Raw genomic sequence first — 17,725 nt, 5'->3', positions numbered from 1 at the left:
CATTTCCAGTCGTTTTTGAGTCCTTTTTATTTAATACCAGAATGACCAGATAATGGTCATTTTTGAGTGCAGATTTCTGAGTTACCTTTAAGTGATAATGTTGGGAAGTGGGGGAGAGGGAATTTGCTATCATTTTCCATTATTTTTTTCAGCAACTATTTTGTGATTTTACTGTGTATGGATCTCTGGACTGTGTGCCTTGAGAGTGAAATTGGGAATTGATGGGAAAGATCACAGTTCTGTGTAGGGGAGTGATTTGTGCTGCGAGAAGACATGGGTCAGGAGCAGTGGGAGGCTTGTGCGAGGAAAGCAGAGTCAAGACAGCATGTCAATCTGTCCCCCATTTTTATTTTTTTTAAATATATTTTATTGACTTTTTACAGAGAGGAAGGGAGAGGGAGAGAGAGAGAGAGAGAGAGAGAGAGAAACATCGATTAGAGAGAAACATCCATCAGCTGCCTCCTGCACACCCCCTACTGGGGATGTGCCCGCAACCAAGGTACATGCCCTTGACCGGAATCGAACCTGGGACCCTTGAGTCCGCAAGCTGACACTCTATCCACTGAGCCACACCGGTCAGGGCCTGTCCCCCATTTTAACTCTCTCTGTGCAGCCCATCCGTGCTGGATCGTTTGAATGCTTTGCTTGAACCTGGAGGTGTCCTCACTGTTAGTGAGAGAGGAATGATAGATGGATCCACTCCCACCATAACACCACATCCCAATTTCAGGTATGTGTGCCTCTTAAGTTTCTGCCTAAGAGTGTGACAGCCTCGATAGCAGAGGCTGACATTCACTAGGCCCTTTTTAGGTATTATGTTGACAACCCCGTTATAAGTATGTTCACCCATTCATTGATTCAGTTAACAAAATATTTATTGAGCCCCTGCTCTTAGCCAATCTCTGATACCTAAGGGATAACAGTGGTAAATGAGAGACACAAGTCCTGCGGTGGTTGGTGGTGAAGGGTAGAAGCAGGGAGACCAGTTACAAGCCTTTTGCAGTAGTTCAGGGAAGAGATAATGATAGTTTATACTAGGTGGTCAGATGAATAGCACGTGTCAATGGACTTGTGGGTTGAGAAAAAGAGAAAGTAAGGATGCTATCTAAGTTTTTGGCTTCAGTACTGGGGTAAATGGGGGTGCTGTTCACTGAGAAAGGGAAGAATGGCAAAGGAGCAGGATTGGTGTGGGAGGGTCAGCAGGGAATCGCTGTTTAGTGTTGGAGATGTCCAATAGCTAGATGTAGGTGTTAACTGGACATTGAACGTATGATGCTAATTGTTTCAGGAAAACATAGTGCTTCTTTTTCTGTGCTCTGTAGGCAAGTTAGAATGATTAATTACTACTACCTGGTTTGGGGAATACCTGAAAATTAAGAACCTTAAAGTTCTCAGATATCACTAAAGGTGCAATATTTAGTTCCTAAGGAAAATAAGGTTTAGAGAATGGATTTGCTGTATTTTGATGCATTTTAGAACTAGAACATAGAATACAAGTGACAATAGTAAACTTTTCATTAGTGGTGTCTCCCTTGATAAGCTCCCTGAAGATGAGCCAAATAAGATTTGCCTGCACCATTGGTTGCACTGGGATTTAAATTTTTTCCCCTTTGAATTGCTGTGTTACTAGACTTTTTCTCTCAATGGATCCTGTTCATGGAGAAATATCCCGAGCTATGAGGAATCGTGGGCTTGAAATCTACATTTCAGGAGAAGGGGATGGGAGCATCCCAGATGACCTGGATCTGAAAGTTCTGCTGCACAGCCTTGGGTTGGTGGGGGACAGTGTGTGTGACACCCTCTTGGCTCTACACAGAGAGACCCAAAGTGCTTTTGTAGGTAAGGTGCTTGACTTCTATAACTCTGCAGGATTTTATTCCTGGGGAAATTCATGTGTTACTCCGTTTGACTGCTGGTTCAGGAGTTCTTTAGCGTACATAGACATTACCACAAAAATGTAGATGTTCCAGGAATCTCCTTTGCCTAACAGCAGGTTTGAGTGAGGCACAGGAATTAGTTTAAAGAAGTTTCCCAGGTAATTCTGATGCATGCAGTCAGAGACCCACATGTTGAAGAATACTGCTTCAGGCACTGAGATTTTGAAGTTTGTCCCTCATTTCTTCAGGATCATCATTTGAATTGTTTAAATAGACAGATGTTACTTCCAACTATACAAGAAAAAGCAATAACAGTAGTAATAATAATAAATGGAAACCTATTTATTGAATAACTACTAAGTGTTAGGTTCAATGTTCGTTGCTTTTTTAGTATTCACATTAGTTCTGCAAGGCATGCCTTTCTATAGATGTTGAGTAACTCATCAAAGCCAAATAGTAAATAACAACAGCTGGAATTTGAAAGTAGGTCTGTTGGATTTCAAAGCACATAGTCCTTTATGAGGCCATGGTCATTTTGCCCCCTTTATTGTATGTCAACTTAATAGGAAGGTTATATATGACCAGCTTTGCACACTTACAGAATGTTGCCACAAGTCCATGTTGTCTAGTGAGACTCTAAAGTCCACTTAGAAGGCTTTCTAAAATAAGTAACTGGGTAGCTTTGAGTGAAACGAAGTTTGATGTAAAGGTGGAATTTCTTCATTTTCATTGGAGATTTCACAGAATCTATTGCTCATAGATGGCGATATTTTTTCTTTATAGGTTCTCCAACATCATCTATTTCAACTCTAATTCAGACAGCCTTACTCATTGTGCAGTACCTGCAGCGAGGGCTGAGTTTAGACAGAGCCTTTTCTGAAGCATGCTGGGTAGCGTATGTCCGCTCCCAGCACTCACCAGCAAACCAGAAGGTACCATGAAGTGTTTCACACTGCTTTCTAAACTATAACACTCTATATTATTTAGTACTAAGGAAATTTTTTTTTGTTGATGATAAATTTAATGACCATTGGCAGTTATTCTCTAGTAGAGATCTGGTATCCAGGTACGTTTCTGGAAAGTAGGTTAAATGTGAATATTACATGCTTGAAATTTATCATCAGAAAATGTAGCAGTTAGCTTATAATGTACATTTTTGATAGGACATATATGTTGGTGCCTATACACCATGCATTTTTATCTCCTTCCAGCTCGTGCAAGCTTTACTGGAGAAACATATTTCTTCTCTGCAAGCACATGAAACCTGGGGTAGCTCCATTCTTGCTGTGGGGCTGTGGCCAGATTCTTTGCCCTCAGCTCTCTTTGCTATGGAAGACTCTCACCTCTCTATCGTACGAAGCGATGGACAGATCTTAGCATATTGCCTCAACAGGATGAGCATGAAAACGAGCAGCTGGGCAAGGTTAGCAGAGCCTTGAGCCCGTGTGTCTCTGGCATCTTCACTGTATTGTTTGTTTTTTATGTAATGTTTGTCACCCACCGTATTAGATCAGAATGTTATGTAGCCATTTATTACCAGCTGTCAGAGGTTCATTGTGATATTGCTCTCTATATTTGTTACTATAGGTGCATGAAATTCGTGCACTGGGGGCGGGGGGGTGGGAATGGTGTCCTTCAGCCCAGCCTCCACCCTCTCTAATCTGGGATCCCTCTCACAATCTAGGAGTGCTGGCTCCCAACTGCTCACCTGCCTGCCTGCCTGATTGCCCCTAACTGCTTCTGCCTGCCAGCCTGATCACCCCCTAACCACTCCCCTGGCAGCCTGATTGACGCCTAACTGCCCCCCCTGCTGGCCTGGTCGCCCACAACTGCCCTCCCCTGCCAGCCTGGTCACCCCTAACCGCCCTCCCCTGCAGGACTGGTCCCCCGCAACTGCCCTCCCCTGCTGGCCTGGTCCCCCCCCAACTGTCCTCCCCTGCCGGCCCGGTCACCCCCAACTGCCCTCCCCTGCCGGCCCGGTCACCCCCAACTGCCCTCCCCTGCCAGCCTTGTCGCCCCTAACTGCCCTCCCCTGCCGGCCTGGTAGCCCATAACTGCCCTCCCCTGCAAGCCTGGTTCCCCCCAACTGCCCTCCCTTCCTGGCCTGATCGCCCACAGCTGCCCTCTCCTGCCAGCCATCTTGTGGCAGCCATCTTTGACCACATGGTGCGGCCATCTTTGACCACATGGGGGTGGCCATCTTGTACAAGGGCGTGAGGATCAATTTGCATATTACCTCTTTATTATATAGGATTCATTCGGTATATGTTTTAATTGTCCTCTTCAGAGGGGACTCATCTTTTCCCCAATACCTCTTTGATCCGTTATCTGTAAAGTTATTTGAAATGTTAAATGAAAGTTCATTCTAGTACTGACTTTGCATATTCCAATGAATTTCAGGATTCAGCCTCTTACCTTGCCAGACTTAGAGAAAATTATGCAGTCCCCCAATCCCGAGAGCCTGAAATTTAGTTCTGTCGAAGTGAATACTTTTTGGATTGATGAACCAGAAGTTCTGGCCATGGCTGTTAAATTGCTCATAGAAAGAGCAACCAATCAAGATTGGATGCTCAGAGTTAAGTGGCTTTACCATTTAGCCAAGAATATACCACAGGGGCTTGGTGAGTAGAAAAGCTTAATTTGTATAATGAGTGAATTTACACCTCTCCTGTTTTAGTGCCTCAGCAGCTGTGTTATTCTAATTATACTGCTACTTTACATAGGGGAGATTGCATAGCAAGAAATTTGTGACCTAGCATTACTGTTTATGTAGTTGTTAAAAAATTAAAAATCATATCTGCCCTTAGGTGTGTCCCAAAAGAAACTTTTTTCCTGTGTAATGCTTAGCATTTCAAAGTCTGTCCACCTTTATGTCAAATCCATCAGGAAAATATACTATATTATGTAACTTTTTATTTTCTTGAACATCCTGCTTTTTGTATAAATAATGCTGCACAACCATTTTATCTGGGATAGGTGTTGCTTTTGGTGAATTCATTTCCCCTAGAAGTACTTAAGAGATTTACTAATTCCAGGTGCTCTAAGTTGTCATGCTTAATATTTTTGTACTTTTTTTATTCTAAAAGACGAAAAAGCAACAGTAACATCAAATGGGTTGTAAAGTACAGGACATGGAATTTTTTGGTAGAACTTGTTGTTTAAAATAATAGATTACAGGAGCCTTTCTGCCCCATGAGAATTTATAGATAAGCCAATGAATTTGTATAATATTGTGGTAATTGTGATCTTTCTAAAAATGGTTCCTGTGTGATAGCTACTAGCCACAGGTCACGGTAAAAGATAACCATGAACTAATTAAGGTGAAATAAAATCTAAAGTCCAGTCCCTTAGTTGCACTGACCACATTTCAGTTGCTAACTAACAGGTGACTGGTGGCTGCTATAGAACATTTTCATCATTGTGCAGAAAGTATTGTTCGACAGCCTGCTTTAGATACTAAAGTTTGCTTCTCGTTTCTCCACAGAGTCAATACAGATTCATTTGGAAGCCAGTGCTGCATCTCTTAGGAAATTTTACTCAAATTCTCTCTCAGCTGGGATCAGTAATGTCATCAAAATATTACAACCAAATACAACAGGTACTGCACCTGATTTGATTTCCATTGAGTTCCCAGGGAAAAGACCTGTCAGAGCTACCTCTGCAACATGGTATTTTTTAGAACACTCAGAGCATCCAGATGCAAATTCCACTTCTTTGTCTGGAACCAGCCATCTATCCTTCAGTTTCTGAAAAAGGATGATACACAGTGAAGTGGGAAGAACATGGGAGTTGGAAGACTGGGCTGTGGTTCCAACTTGTCCACAGACTTCCTTGTTGATTTGGGGCCCATCATTCATACTTACTGCCTGTGTTTGAAAAACATGCAAGTTAAATTCACTTATATAGGGTCCCTTCTACTTATAACATTCTATTACTTATTAGTACTGTTAACAGAAAGGTTTTTTAAACTAGAAAGCTATTTGACTTGAAGGGGCAATAAGGATCAATTGCTTAAGGAAATATAAACCCTTGAAAAAAGTTATAAAGCCTTTAATAAAAAGTTATAAAACCATAATGATGAAAGAAATAGCCATCCAAGCTTTCTAATCAAATGAAGTATTCAAATTTTCTTTTTAATTAACTGGTGAAATAGAAGACTTGTTTACTGGAGCAGAATAATATGAAGTTGATTGAACGTAAGCATTAATAAGGAAAATAGGGAACATCTTCACAGATACAGGTTTTTAATTTCTCACACTCTTCACAGATACAGATTTTTAATTTCTCTGATGTTGATCAAATATATACCATTAGCCATTTGCTTTAGAAAAAAGTATGCATGATGCCTTTGTGCTAAACCAATTCCCCTATGTACACTAAAAGTAATGAGGTGAATGATTGTGAAGCAGTCAAGCGACAAAACTATTGTAAGTAGTCAGGTTATGGCTGAACTAAGTGGTGGCTTTCCAATTATGAAATAATTTTGGTCTTTGAGAATATAGTTCTAGAGTAGAGTAGCAGGTTCCCTTTTTAGCAGACACCACTTGCCCACTGTTGGAATATAGTAAGTCTGTTTTCATCTTCCTTTTCAACTGTAGCTCTGGATTGACTAGTCTTACTGGATTTTGGGATATGGATTTCTTCCTTGATTGCCTTACTCAGTTGGCATTTGTCGTCTACTGTATGGCGGAAGTCTTTAAAATTTGAAGAACTGACCTGTCTTGTGCAGCCACCTTCAAGTTAATGTTAGCATTGTCCCTCCCTCTGGTTCTCACAACTTCTGGGGGGAGGGCGGGGGGTTAGAGACTGATCACTGCTGCTTGACAGAGAAGTGCCAAGTTTGAGCCAAAGGAGCTCAAGTGAGGTGTCAGCAGCAACAAGAAATGGCTTTTAGGTGAAATAACCTTGTTTTCTTATTGAAGCAAATAATGAGAGGTATACATTCATTTTCTGCCATGTAAGTTCGTTTTCTTGTGGTTAATTGCAAAAGATTGGGTAATTAAGCCCATGGATTATTTTTCTGACCAGTAGTAGGATCTGAGCAAGTGAATGCATTGGTTGGAATGTTTATGTTCCAGTAATGATTACCTTTATATCCTACAGTGGAATGAATTTTCAGGACTGGTAGAAATTTTGCATTTAGAAAGGAAATAGCATAAAAGCTGTTGAACCCTACTTTTCTAGTATCATCTGCCGAAACCAGCATTTCTCTGTGCCACCTCTTCCCCATCAGGACTGAATGTGGTCAACTTAAAACAATGAAAGCTCTCAACAGGAATTTGCCAGGCAAGGAGTTTAAAGCCAAAATTCTTTTTTTGTTTTGTTTTATTAACCAGAAGAATTTGTGATTCCTTTGGACCCTCGATGGAATATGCAGGCTTTGGACATCATTCGAAGTTCGATGGACTTTGACCCTCAAACGGACCAGTCTGAGCAGCTCTTTGCCCTTTTAGAGTCCATTGCAAACAAGTAGGTGAAGCCTGCTGTTCTGGGCATTGTTTGCCTCCTGTACACTCTGGCTTCTCAGATTATACCTTTCCTCCGTCTGTCTTATATTTGTTTAATCTTCTGAACCTAATACCTACTTGGTGATGGCCATGATTGCCTCTATTACCACTTCTCCTTTGTGCTCAGAGAAGTAATTCTGACTGTGATGTCAAAATTCCTATAATTTTTGCAGGTTCTTAATAATTAAATAGGGTGCTTTAAGAGAAACACCAGCTTAGCATTAATGGTGGGATATATTTTATGGTTAATTCTTTATCATCGGATAGTCATGTTTGTACTATTTTCTGGGTATGATTCCCTGTAGCTCCTCCCATTTTCATCTACCTGTTCTCTCATATGTCCTTTCCTTAGTCATCTGTCTGTCACATCATTTCATTTTCTCAAATGCTAGAGACATAACATAGCACTTGCATGCTTACGTTCACGCTAACATATAAATTTACCTAATTGGCATATAAGCTAGCCTTTCCTCACCTTTTAATGTAATGACCAACAGTTTTTTTTAATTGGCCATCAGTGCAATACATTCTTTAAAATAATTTTGTAATGGAGGTATAATGCGCATTACAGAAAAGTGCGTATGTATGGAATTGATAGAGTTTTCCCAAAGTGAACTCATGCATGTGATGAGTGCTAGCACCTCAGAGAACCCCTTTTTTCCTCCTCTAGTAACTCCCCCACAACCTCTCCAGGTGACTTCTAACACCACAGATTAATTTTATGATGCTCAGTTTTTAAGATCCCAGTACAGTTTTGTGGGATCATAACAGAGCAACAGAATGAGGCCTGGCCATGTACCTAGACATAGCCTTTTCCAGCCATCTGTCCTCCTCCCACCAACTTTGTTTTCATCACTTTCACCTGTTTCTCTAGTCCAGAATTTGTAGAGGCAGGAGAGGAATGTCAGGTTGAAGGACATTGATGTTTTAAGGATTCTCAGGATTCAGCAGATAAAGGATGTGATTGAAAAGTATTATTCATCAATAATAATTTGTTATGTTATTGAATCTCATTTCAGGACAATCATATATCTTGACCGGGAAAAACGAATTTTTACTGAAGCAAATCTGGCTCCTGTTGGTAGCAAAAAGTTAAGAAATAGTGTCTTGAGAATGTCCTTTGAATTCCATAAAGGTAAGAACACTGCCTTTCATATTCTTGTTACACATCTGATTGCAAAATGTTGCTGAAGTTAAGAGACATATTGATTAGCTGCTGCCATTTTATTGGTTCCTTTTGATTTGCTGGCCTGATTTTAAACATGTTCCCTTGCTTAGTACTAGTGATAGACTGCTTTTAATATGTCCTTGGTTTCCTTTATGTTTTATAACAACTGTATGCTATGTAGGCCCCATGTTCTGAAAGGGGAAAGGGAGGCACAGAGATGCTCAAGGTCACATCTAAATTGAAAAGATATCCATGCTTGTTGGGGAAAATTCAAACTAAATCCTATATAATAAAAGCCTAATATGCTAAGTGTCCAGTTGTCCATTCAACCAATCAAAGCATAATATGCTAATGATATGCTAAGGCTGCTCAGCCAATCACTATGACGTGCAGTGACTGCCAAGGGGCAGTCAAACGGTTAACCAGTCGCTATGATGTGCATTGACCACCAAGGGGCAGATGCTCTGACCGGTAGGTTAGCTTGCTGCTGGGGTCTGGCCCATCAGGATGGAGCAAGATGGGCCAGACACGCCCTGGAGCCCTCCTGCGGTCCCTCCCCGGTGGGCCAACCTCCCGTGTCCCTCCCCAGCCCTAATTGTGCATGGATGGGGTGCCTGGGCCTGGCCTGCTCCCTCTCGCAATCCAGGACCCCTCAGGGGATGTTGGAGAGCCGGTTTCAGCCTAATCCTGCAGGCCAGGCTGAGGGACCCCAACTAGGTATATATAGCATTTTCTATAAATGAAATTATGCAGTACATACTCTTTTTTTCCACTAGAGGCCCGGTGCATGAATTCGTGCACCGGGCCTCTAGTAGAAACATAAAATTGCAGAATTCAGCTTTTAAAGCTGTTACTGTTAATAGTACATTTGTTTGTATCTTCTTATTTCTGTGCTCTCTGTCCATTCAAACAAATATACACTTAGTTTTTCTTTTTTTTTTTTCTTAAATATATTTTTATTGATTTTTTTACAGAGAGGAAGGGAGTGGGATAGAGAGTTAAAAACATCGATCAGCTGCCTCCTGCACACTCCCTACTAGGGATGTGCCTGCAACCAAGGTACATGCCCTTGACTGGAATCGAACCTGGGACCCTTGAGTCCGCAGGCTGATGCTCCATCCACTGAGCCAAACCGATTAGGGCCTTAGTTTTTCTTTTGTATTTAAATGAGTACTTGTTTAAAATATGTATTACTCCGTAATTTTTTTTTTCATTAAGACGGTGTGAACATTTATAGGTATGCATTCATGATCTGCAAAGTTTAGTAATAGTAGGTAAAGAAGAGTTTCAAAATTGACCTTTGTACTGGGGATAATATTACATTTCATATTACAGCTGATTTTGAAAATGTCCAGAGATTAATTTGAATCTGATGCGATGTTTTTATTTTATTTATGTCAACTCTAAGATCCAGAGAGCTATCAGAGCCTGCCCCATGAAATTGTGGTCAATCTTGCTGCTTTTTTTGAACTTTGTGATGCACTAATCCTGCTCTGGGTACAGTCCTCCCAGGGAATAGTGTCTGATGCCAGTGTCAATGAGGTAAGGAAAAATGTACCTATTTTTATTCTAACAACATTTGTCTTGGCACAAAGATTCTTAGGAATGAGACTAACTTCATTGTTATGTCAAATATTATTTTAGAAATTTAATTGTTCTTAACACTTTAAAACATACACACATTTTAAAGCTTTATTGGGGTATAATTGACATACAACAAATGGCACGTATTTAAAGTGTTCCATTATATATGTATATACCTATGAGTCCCTTACCGCAATCAAGATAGTGAACATATATCCATTACCCTCAAACTTCCCTCATGTTCTTTTGTGTTCCGTTTCTGTCCCATGCCCCCACCCCAACTAGGTATATATAGCATTTTCTATAAATGAAATTATGCAGTACATACTCTTTTTTTTTTTTCCTGATGACTTTCATTCAAAATAGTTATTTTGAGATGCATCCATATTGTTTGGTGTATCAAGAGTTCATTAAGATTGCCTAGTAATTCCATTGAATGCATGTATTAGAACTTATTTATCAATGTATATGTTGCTGGACTTTGGAGTTTTTAGTTTCATTTTAATTAAGCCTTCTAAACATCACTGTCACATGTGGATTTAATTGATTTTTGAATCTGGATTATTCTAGTAATTCCATTAAACTAGAATAGCAGATCTTAAACCCTTTGGTCTCAAGACTCCTTTATGGTCTTAAAAGTTACTAAAGGTCCAAAAGAACTTTTGTTTATATGGTTACATCAGTATTTATTAAATTAAGATATAAATCTGAGAAATATAAAAAAAATAGTTATTTATCTGTTTAAAAACACAGTAACAGATCCATTTCATGTTAACATGAATAACATTTTAAATGAAAAATCAACTCTTCCAAAACAAAAATTAATGAGAAAGAGTGATATTGTTTTACATTTCTGTATGTCTTTTTAATTTCTGGCTTTACTGAAGAAAGCTGGATTCTCACATCTGCTTCTGCATTCATTTTTTTGCAATATATTTGTTTGGGTTGAAAAACTGGCCTCTATTCATAGTTATGAGGTTAGAAAAAGGAGGATTATCTAAATAGACATTTCATATAATTGTGAATATTTTTCTTTGATACTATACCACAACTTGACAGGTGGTGGTTTTATAAAGGTTACTTGTAATATGGAATCCAAAAAAATGTCACTAAGCTTGTTATACATTAAAATCCATTGGTCTAGCTTGCACTTTGGATAGACTTTTACCCTTGTGTGCATTTATAGCTGATATATTGGTAATTTGGAAAATATTGTTCACTGAGTTATCAGATCTTCCAAATGCTGACATATTTTCATTCTTCAATATAAATAAAGTCACAGTCATAAAAAAAAATGACTGCAAACCTCATCGGAAAAATCTTTTAACATTAGGAAGTTGTTAAGGTCTTAGTTTTTCAAAGTTTTAGGTTTTGCTTAAAAGCTTAAATTTTACCACTGGCAGCATATACTCCAAATTGTTTTTCATGACCTGACAGATTCACTTTATTCATTTCCAATACAGTGTTTGCCAACTACCCAGTCACAGTTTGTTTGTTATCTTTTTTTTTTTTTTTGGTACCATTAGTATAAATGTCAACATGGGAAAGAGGCAAGTAATGCGATATTATTGTTAACATAGCTTTAACTTCATGGAAACCGTGAAAGGAATCACTAATCTTGAGACTACTTGCTATAAAAATACATTTTTGCAAGAGCAGTGTTTGGGACTCACATTTACCTAATTTGCATTCAGAGCTACATAAATGAAAACAGTGGGTATTATCAGAAATGGACCCTAACATATGTGGTCAGTTGATATTTGTTTTTTTGAGGGGGAGGGGGTTAATCCTGAGGATATTTTTCCCATTGATTTTTAGAGAGAGTGGAAGGAAGAGGGAGAGACATACACATGCAGAGAGAGAGAGAGAGAAACATAGATGTGAGAGAGAGACATTGATTGATTGCCTCCTGCATGTGCCCCGACTGGGGCCGAGGATCGAGCCTGCAACTGAAGTATGTGTCCTTGACTGGAATCAAACCCATGACCCTTCAGTCCACGGGCCACAGGCTGACAACTCTAACCACTTAGCAACTGGCTAGCATGGTCAGTTGATTTTGTTACTGTTTTTGCCAGATGTGCAAAGGTCATTTACTGGAGAAAAAGTCTATTCTACAAATGGAACAACTACATGTTCATATAATAAAGTAAAAATGAGCCTTTATCCCTATCTTACATTATATTGAAAGTTACTTCAAAATGGACCATAGCCTAATATTAAAGCCAAAACTATGAACTGTCTAAAAGAAAACATAGGAGAAAATCTTCATAACTGAGGATAGGGAAAGATTTTGGAAGATTGTTTATAAAAGTTTCATCAAAATCAAACACTTCTGTTCTTAATAGACAACTTTAAGAAAATGGAAACACTGGGAGCAAGTGTTAAAAAATCATACATAAATTATATAAACAAAGTAATAAGACAGCCCAATTACGAAATGAGATTTTTTTTTAATAGATGTTTCTCAGAGATAATAAGAATGCCTAGTAAGAACTTGCAAAATTGCAAGATCATTAGTTATCAAGGAAATGGAAATTGAAACCATAGTGAGGTGTCACACACCAAAATGGCTAAAGTTATAATCACTAACAGCAGCAAATATTAGCAAGGAAGTGGAACAACTTGGACTCGTCTATACTGTTGGTTGGAAGACAAAATTAGTGCAGCTGCTTTTTAAGACAAGTTGGTGGTTTCTTATAAAATTACCTATGCACTTAGCCATAAGACCCAGTAATTCTGTTTTCTCTAATGTAATAGCTCTGAACTTTTAAGTACTAGGAGGAAAGATTTTTTGCCTTCTCTGCCTTAATGTCCCTAAAAACATTCCATTGGAATATTAGACCTTTCATGTGTGCGTGTTGAGTATTGGTTAGTAATTGAAGTCTATGTCTTCTGTCTTTTCTGGGAGAAGTTTGTGAGCAGTTTTGGTTTCCTTTGTTTTTAGATCTTGGCTTCTCTGCGGTGGCGGGACCGGTTTTGGACTGTGGCTGACACAGTGAAAGTGGATGCCCCAGGGCTGGCCTTGCTTGCTCTTCACTGGCACTGGGTTTTAAAACATTTGGTCCGTCAGATTCCCAAACTCCTGATGAACCATGAAGACAAGTAAGACTCATGTTTAGAGTAATAATGTCAATATCTACAGTATTGATGATTTTAAAGAGAAGATGGCTTGGAATTTAAACTTTTTTCTTTGGATTATTCCCTTGGTCTACTAGTGAATGTAAATCAGATATAAAATGTAAATGATGTCTCTTATTGTCTAGCATGTTCCCCTTTCCTTACTTCCCCTCTGCCCTTTTTCTCCTTCTCTAAAGATATTACAAAGAGGTCCAGACTGTCTCAGAGCATATTCAGAATTGCTTGGGGAGCCCAACTGGTGGCTTCACTGGTATAAAGAAGTTGCAGAAGTTCCTGGGACGACCCTTTCCTTTTAAGGTAAACCTTGGGATCATGTAATAATCAAAGGTTTGACCTCTTCTGAAGTTCTTCTGGAATGTGAAACTGTCATTCAGTTGGATTCCTCCTTGCCTGCAAAGCTTACCTTAAGTGTTAAGTAGCCAATGAATACTATTAACTGATTTGTTAAAGGTTATCCTTTTACTTACTCTTGGGACTACTGAGGCTAGGTAGTAACTTTATTACAGTAAAATCTTCTGAGAGCATCAGAACAAGCAAACCGTATATTTTCTAGCAGTGTGGGAATTGTTTGAATCTTTTCTCAGACATGAATAGGCTGCTTAAAAGAACCACATTTCTTCTCTATAGTAGGCTCCCCTGGGTTTTATTGTTTCAGGAGAAGCTGGTGGTGGAGTGTTTTTCACAACTGAAAACTCTTAACAAAGCCCTTGCCATCAGGGAGCGGATGGCTGCAGTGGGGGAAAGTGGATGGCTGGAAGACATCAGTCGGCTCCAAGTGGTTGCTTCTGAATGGACATTAAAGAAAAGTCTTCTACACGCCTGGGGGTTGGTCCTCAGAGCTAATATTCTGGAAGATATCAACCCAGGTAACATACTCTGCAATATGGCCTGCTGACAGATACTCTAAGAGTGTGTCTGCCACCCTGCAGCCAATAAGTTCTAAGTTTTCCCCTTAGATTTTTTTCTTTTTCTTCCCCCCGCCCCCATTGGTATACTATAACTACCATTAAATAAGTGTCAGGCGTAGAGCTAAACTTTATATACATTGTTTAATTCTGTCATTAGACTTCTGCAGGTATTAATAACATTTCACAGATACAGCACTCAAGCTCAGGTTAAGCTGCAGTTTGGTTAAGCTCACAGTAATATTACTGGATGTTGGGAATCTGATCCTGTACGATTGACTGCTGTACAATGATGCCACATGTGTCCTTTTGTCCAGATGAATTGAAGAATCTTGTGAATGCTCAGTGTTTAGAAGTAAAAGCCAAAGGAATTTCACTTGGTTTTCTGGAGCGCAAGCCCAATGACGCTTCCACCCCATCTCAGCCAGACTTTACCTCCTTAATTCAACTCACCAGGAGTGTTCAGTTATGGCCTGCAATGGAGTATCTGGCTGTGCTTTGGCAGTACAAAGTGACAGCTGATTTTATGACACAGGCTTGTCTGAGAAGGTAAGCCATTTTCCTTGGGGGAACTTCTTTTCTTGTTAGGTTAATCTGTGTGTCCTACATGTGACTCAAAGCACAGACTTGTCTTGAGGGGGAGTAGTTGGCGAAGCAGAGGGAGGTCAGTTGCCAATTTAGAAAACCACAACTTCTTGAAGATTCTTGCTTATCTTCACTCTACCTTTAAAAGTTGTTGGCTATTTTTCCAGTAGTATTGTTTGCTTGTTTTTTAAGTAAATGTATTCTAAGTGAAGTGTTTTTCATATTTCTGTACATAGCAGTTTTCTAGCCATTCATCGATAGTTCACAGCCTACCCTCTCTCCTTTATTTTTGGAACAGGTCCAGTAAAAATCAGCAACCCCAGATAGATGAGGAAATAAGTCATCATATCACATTTTGTCTTAAGCACACACCAGTCGCTCCTCAAGAACTTCGAGACCTTTGGTCCTTACTGCATCATCAGCAGGTAAAAACCAAAATTAAAAAGAAATAAACCTCCTTTACACTATGAGCTGATTAGATTTTTCTATGACAGACTAGTTGCAGAACATTTTATTTAATCTCAAAATTACATATTGCAAACTCCATTCTTACCTGAGTTAACTTCAAGAGGGAGAATTTTTAATGTTCTTTTGCAGTAATTACCTGGATATTTCTCAGCTCTAATTGCAGAATCATCCTATTCCATTTTCCAGTTAAAAGAGGATAAAATATTTGCTTATTTTTATTTGGTTTCTCAAAAATACATTGTGAGAGTGGGTTTTACTCTTTCCCCAAGAGTAACTATTGAATGTGAAAAATGGTAAACTGTAGTTAATACAACTTCATTAGTACAATCTAATTTTTTAAATAATGTTTTATTTATCTGTTTTGCTGTTGGGAATCAATTATAATTGTTTAATTTATTTTACTTATATTTTTTCATGCAACCTTACAAAGCAAATCTCTTCTTAGTTTTTGTTTGTTTTTAACTCTCACCTGAGGATATGTTTTTCATTGATTCTAGAGAGAGAAGAAGGGAAAGAGAGAGAGAGAAACATTGATGTGAGAAACATCAATTGGTTGCTTTATACACATGCCCCCAACAGGGATTAAGCCTGCAACCTGGGTATGTGCCCTGATTGGAAATTGAACCTGCGACACTTTGGTACACAGATGACCATTTAACCACTGAGCAACACTGGCCAATGCTCTTCTTAGTTTTATAAATTACTAGGGGCCCAGTGCACGAATTTGTGTACCTTGAAAGGAACTGTGGGCCCCGAGGCTGCAGTAGGCACAGGGATGGGTCTCGGCCCATCCTCCGCGCCCCCGCCTAGTCCCTCCCACCATGGCCCCTGGCCCCTGGCCCCTGGCCCCCTGTCTGCCGGCAGCTCCGCTCCCACACACTGACGGCGCCAGCCCCACTCGCACCCACTGACAGCGGGGAGTGATTGGGGCCAGCACCAGCAGTGGGTGTGAGTGGGGCCATCGTCAACAGTGGGTGCGAGTGGCAGCTGCTGCCCTGATCACCCCTCAGGAGCAGGGGGAGGTGGAGAAGCCCTCAGGGGTGATCAGGGCTAGCAGCTGCCACTCATACCCACTGATGGCGCCAAGTGATCGGGACTGGCACTGGGCACTGGCAGCGGGTGCGAGTTGCGGCTCCAGTGCCAGCTGCAGGTGCGAGTGGGGCTGGTGCTGGCAGTGGGTGCAAGCAGCGGATCTGGCACCGGCTGCGGGTGAGAGCGTGGTGGGGGACCGCGGCTTGTGAGAGCAAAGAATTTTCAGTAACCACCAGAGGCTTTCCCCCATGACAGCAACCGGCGCCCTGCCTTGGTCTGGTGCCCCCGCCCCGCTCACTTGATGCACCATCCTGCTGTGACCAATGCCCGCCAGGTTCCGCACATGCCCCCTGGTGGTTAGCGCAAATCATAGCAACCGGTTGTTCTGGTTGTTCTACCTTTCGGTTTATTTGCATATTAGCCTTTTATTACATAGGCCAATCTGAGTAGCCCTGGCTGGTATGGGTCAGTGGTTAGAGCATCGGCCTGTGCACCAAAGTGTCAAGGGTAAAGGACATTTACCTCGGTTGCAGGTTCAATGTGTGAGGCAACTGATTGATGTTTCTCTCTCACATCAGTGTTTCTCTCTCTCTCTCCCTTTTTTTTCTCTCTTCGGTCAGTGAAAAAACATATCCACAAGTGAGAATTAAAAAAATATCCTATCTAATAATAGAAAAATATGCAAATTGACCATACCTCCGACACACCCACAAGCCACGCCCACCATCCAATCAGCGAGTATGCAAATTAACCCAAACCAAGATGGCTACAGCCACAGAGAGCAAGGTTTCCTAGGTAACAGAGGAAGCCAAGCTTTCTGCCTGCCCTTGCCAGGCCTAAGCCTCCACTCAAGCTACAAAGTTTCAATTATAGAAGGTAAACTAATTCAAACAAATGGCGGCAGAATGGAGCTTGAGAGAGCAGGCCAGGGTTGCCGCCGGCAACAGGGGAAGCAAAGCTTTCCGCACACCCTGGCCGGGCCCACCCGCTTAAGGCAACAAAGTTTCAATTATAACCCCAACACAAATGGCTGCCGGCCTCGGAGGGAGCCCCAGGCTTGGCTCTGCTCCAGGCTACAAAGTTTCAATTGTAGAAGGAAAATAAATTCCAGATACCAGGGCCTCCGCTTGGGTTGCTAGGGGGCGTGGCCGGCCTGCAAACCACCACAGGCCCCTCGCTCAGGCTGCCCCACACCCCAAGGGAACCCCACCCTGATCAGGGACACCTTTCAGGGCAAACCAGCTGGACCCCACCCCTGTACCAGGCCTCTATCCTATCTAATAAAAGAGTAATATGCAGATTGATCATCACTGCAACACACAATATAGCTGCCCCCATGTGGTCAAAGATCCTTCCCCCATGTGGACACAAGATGGCCACCACAAGATGGCCAGCAGGAGAGGGCAGTTGGGAGGCACCCGGCCTGCAAGGGAGGGCAGTTGAGAGGGACCAGGCCTGCAA

General features: G+C 40.9%; 1 protein-coding gene across 1 annotated transcript in view; it reads left to right on the top strand.

Moving 5' to 3' along the window:
* MDN1 (midasin AAA ATPase 1) overlaps window positions 1–17,725 on the top strand; it is a 152,975-nt gene that overhangs the window by 82,114 nt on the left and 53,136 nt on the right. The window contains exons 45-58 of the mRNA XM_054722522.1: window positions 614–730; window positions 1,631–1,839; window positions 2,661–2,809; window positions 3,089–3,300; window positions 4,278–4,498; window positions 5,362–5,475; window positions 7,214–7,346; window positions 8,404–8,519; window positions 9,961–10,094; window positions 13,081–13,238; window positions 13,451–13,571; window positions 13,930–14,140; window positions 14,497–14,728; window positions 15,063–15,189. Of these exons, the coding sequence (XP_054578497.1) occupies window positions 614–730; window positions 1,631–1,839; window positions 2,661–2,809; window positions 3,089–3,300; window positions 4,278–4,498; window positions 5,362–5,475; window positions 7,214–7,346; window positions 8,404–8,519; window positions 9,961–10,094; window positions 13,081–13,238; window positions 13,451–13,571; window positions 13,930–14,140; window positions 14,497–14,728; window positions 15,063–15,189 (2,254 nt within the window). The remainder of the gene's footprint in view (window positions 1–613; window positions 731–1,630; window positions 1,840–2,660; window positions 2,810–3,088; window positions 3,301–4,277; window positions 4,499–5,361; window positions 5,476–7,213; window positions 7,347–8,403; window positions 8,520–9,960; window positions 10,095–13,080; window positions 13,239–13,450; window positions 13,572–13,929; window positions 14,141–14,496; window positions 14,729–15,062; window positions 15,190–17,725) is intronic.

Source organism: Eptesicus fuscus, chromosome 10, assembly GCF_027574615.1.
Source record: "Eptesicus fuscus isolate TK198812 chromosome 10, DD_ASM_mEF_20220401, whole genome shotgun sequence".
In the NCBI taxonomy this organism is placed as follows: Eukaryota; Metazoa; Chordata; class Mammalia; order Chiroptera; family Vespertilionidae; genus Eptesicus; species Eptesicus fuscus.
Note: the sequence above shows the minus strand (reverse complement) of the source record. Positions and strands in the feature narration are given on the sequence as shown.